This window comes from Diplotaxodon limnothrissa, linkage group LG23 (assembly GCF_057381915.1).
Source record: "Diplotaxodon limnothrissa isolate DT_005_m linkage group LG23, D_limnothrissa_male_GT1.1, whole genome shotgun sequence".
Lineage (NCBI taxonomy): Eukaryota > Metazoa > Chordata > Actinopteri > Cichliformes > Cichlidae > Diplotaxodon > Diplotaxodon limnothrissa.
The window spans coordinates 8,332,222-8,335,405 of record NC_140617.1 but is presented as its reverse complement, the minus strand read 5'-3'; the positions used below and the strand labels follow the sequence as shown (position 1 = coordinate 8,335,405).

The following is a 3,184-nucleotide window of genomic DNA, read 5'->3' as shown; positions in this document are numbered from 1 at the left end:
ACCACTGCCCATCTGTTCTGAGGTGCTCTTTTTATACTCAGTCATGTTACTGAGATATTGCAAGTTACCAAAATCAGTTGCAAACATGTTGCAACATTTTTCTTGAAATTGTAAATTTTCTCAGTTCAAACATTTGATCTTTTCTGTGTTCTATTGTAAATAAAATATGGGTTTGTAAGATTTGAAAATCATTGTTTTCTGTTTTTATTCACATTTTTACAGGGTTGGGTTTTCTTTTCTTTTTTTCTAATTGAGTTTGTTCTTTATTTTTATATAGACAACTTCTGTATTAGCGTTGATGTTTATTTATCAGTCAGTCAATCAAAAAAATAAAATGATGAAATCTTTGCCCCAAATACCTGCTTAGCACATTACTAAACATTTCCTGTTCAAAATAAAACTTCCCCTTACACAAACATAAACATTTTTGGACTCCGTTTACATGGCTAGACCTCTATTTTCGGGTGGTGTATGGGGAAAGATTCAAATGCTGCCCTCTGCTGTGCGAACGTTAAATGGGTCGTAATGCTCACTTCAAAGCCGTGCGTGCCGAATAAAATAAATGCAAAAATACTTTGCAATTAAATAAATATATAGATGTTTAAATAATTAAATTGATTAATTAAATCAATACATACATTTACTGTGCTATAAAGAAATAACCGGTTGCTATTCCGGAACGATAGGTTTTACCGGCGGCTTCTTTTCCGTGTTGCACAAAACAATAACTGCGGACCCGCACAGCTTCAAAACGATGTGGAGCTCAGTAGGGTTGAGTGTGATTAACGTTGTGTGGTCTTCTCTGGCTTTGTGCTTCCTCGTTGCTTTTTGTGCTCACAAAGTGTCGCGACTGTTGCCGGGAATATTTGACACGTGTCCCGCTTACGTTTTATTTCAGGACCTTATTCGTTACGGAAAAACTAAACAGAGCTTAAAGCGAGACGAATGGCTGCGGGTTTTTGACGTCCCAAAAAGGTGACAGTGAATGACAGAACTTTACTGTAATGTATTTTATATCCTACTATATCTAACCGAACATTTAGGTGGTTTTGAATCATTATTTACTTTTTAAATATTTAAACGTGGCATGCTTTTCGCCTTCCAGGTGGTTCTGGCACTTCTATGCAGTCTCTGTTGGCTGGAATGGTCTTCTTCTGGTCTTGTACCTCAGCTTTATATTTCAGCATCAGTCATACCCTTTGTGGTTGAGCGACTTTTTAGACATTTTGACTGGCGCACACAGCAGTGACAGTCAAGGTAAGCTAAAGAAAAAAAATGGTTGTTTTTCTGTTTAATTCATTTTTGTGTCTGATGTTAGTGTTGGCTGTAGTCCCACAGCTTTCCACCGTCCTGGTGCAGCTGCTGCTGTGGGTCCACTCCCTCAGGAGGCTGCTGGAGTGCCTGTTTGTCAGCGTTTTCTCTGATGGGGCGATGCACTTGGTACAATATATGTTCGGCCTGGGGTATTACATCATGTTAGGGTTGACGATCCTCTGCTGTGATCGTATGGAAAAAGGTTTGAGTTGGTGCTTTCTGTGTGCTTCTATGTGCACAATTCCCTGGTTCATCTGCTTTGTGGTACTGATGCTTCCACCATTTCTTTTAGAGAGAAGCTCCCTCCTCTCTCAGCTGGACTGGCTGCTTGTTGCTGGGTTTTTACTCTTCATTTGGGCCTCGTGGCTGCAGCATCAGTCTATGGTCCTGCTGGCCAGACTTCGCACTGGAAAGTCAGGTAAACCTAGGAAACTCTCTGTCTTTCTGTTTTGTTTTTTTATTTCTTTGTTTCTTTCTTTGTTTTTTCTTTGCTGCCTCCAGCATTATTGCTATCACTGAGAATTTGCATATTAATGATCAAGGAACTAACAGCTTGAAGTTAACTTCCTCTGCTGTCTGTTTTTCTGTTTATGTGTTAACCATAAAGCACATGGGTCATCCCATCTCCAAATTGCCTTTAGCTCAACCAGCTTGTATTTTCCTAAAGAACGTATGGTCCAAAGTTAGGATACATGTAATGATTTTTGTTAAATTTTAGATTTATGTATCAAATACTTTTCAAAACATATATTTTTGAAAAATGGCCAATTGACCCACTTTCAGCATTTTTTATTTGATTTTTTTATCTTTGCTCTTTGAAAACCGAGGCCATGTTTAAGCATGAATATTTAAAAAAAACATTAGCTAAAGGAGGCTAAAAAACTGCAGAGAGCTGAGTGGAACTGCAGAGCTGCGAGATAATTCTCTGTGGGTTTGGCGCCGTGAGTGAGACATTTCACAACAGACAGTAATTTGATCAGTTGTTAATTAGCACAGCTTTAACCTGATACACACTGGAAATGGTAAACCAGTCTATGTAAACGTTGAAAGTTGCTGATGTCACTTTTTCTTGTTTTTTGTCATGTCATGCAGGAACAGTGGAAACGCTGACTCACAGAGTGCCAAAGGGAGGTTGGTTTGAGCTGGTTTCTTGTCCCCATTACTTTGCTGAGCTGCTGATCTACATCTCGTTGAGCTTTGTTTTCAGAGGCCTCTCTTTCACCTGGTGGCTTGTGGTACTGTATGTGCTCTTCAACCAAGCACTGGCAGGACAGCTTTGTCATGACCTTTACATTAGCAAATACAAGTCATACCCAAGGCATAGAAGAGCATTTATACCCTTTGTGCTATGAATACTCAGACACTGTATTGGTCTTTTTGTGGTGATAAATGGGAACTGTAAAGAAAACTGCCAGAGATGTCGGAGGAGCAGAAACCTTAGGAGCAAAAGCCATCTTTTTCTAAACGTTCTTTCAAACCTCCAAATTTAACTAATCGGCTTGACAGCTAAGAGGCCAACACTGTGTTTGATTTCTGGCAGAAGACTCTAGAGGTGAGAACTTTCTCCGACTGATGTGAAGACACTGTGAGGAACATTGCTGGAATTCATTTGTTCATTACATTAAGAACTTGTTTTTCTTACGATTAAGTACTTAAAAATCTTTTTCTTCCTTTTACAGTATGCCAACCTCTCGAGTTATAACTGGTATTGTAATCTCTAAATGTTTATGTGAAAAAGAAACCTGCAAAACACTGTGGTGTTGAATATTTTTCTTTTATAGCAAAACAGAATGTATTGTATTAATACCGGAACGACAAGGAGTTTTACTTTAAAACGAAAAGTAACATGACATGGACATGTTGTAATGAA

At 38.6% G+C, this 3,184-nt stretch overlaps 1 protein-coding gene across 1 annotated transcript; it reads left to right on the top strand.

The window, feature by feature from the left end:
- Positions 1-754: 754 nt before the first annotated feature.
- Positions 755-2,827, top strand: srd5a3 (steroid 5 alpha-reductase 3). The gene is made up of 5 exons (XM_085348362.1): positions 755-975; positions 1,106-1,257; positions 1,331-1,516; positions 1,607-1,732; positions 2,407-2,827. Exons 1-5 carry the CDS (start codon positions 755-757, stop codon positions 2,664-2,666), a joined length of 945 nt encoding a protein of 314 aa, XP_085204488.1. The 3' UTR covers positions 2,667-2,827.
- The last annotated feature ends 357 nt before the right edge of the window (positions 2,828-3,184 follow it).

Excerpts from the sequence above, each read along its gene's own strand:
- srd5a3 (XM_085348362.1), top strand. The coding sequence starts at position 755 with ATGTGGAGCTCAGTAGGGTTGAGTGTGATTAACGTTGTGTGGTCTTCT. Across the intron at positions 976-1,105 it reads GTTTTTGACGTCCCAAAAAG|GTGGTTCTGGCACTTCTATG; the intron begins GTGACAGTGAAT and ends TTCGCCTTCCAG. Across the intron at positions 1,733-2,406 it reads ACTTCGCACTGGAAAGTCAG|GAACAGTGGAAACGCTGACT; the intron begins GTAAACCTAGGA and ends CATGTCATGCAG.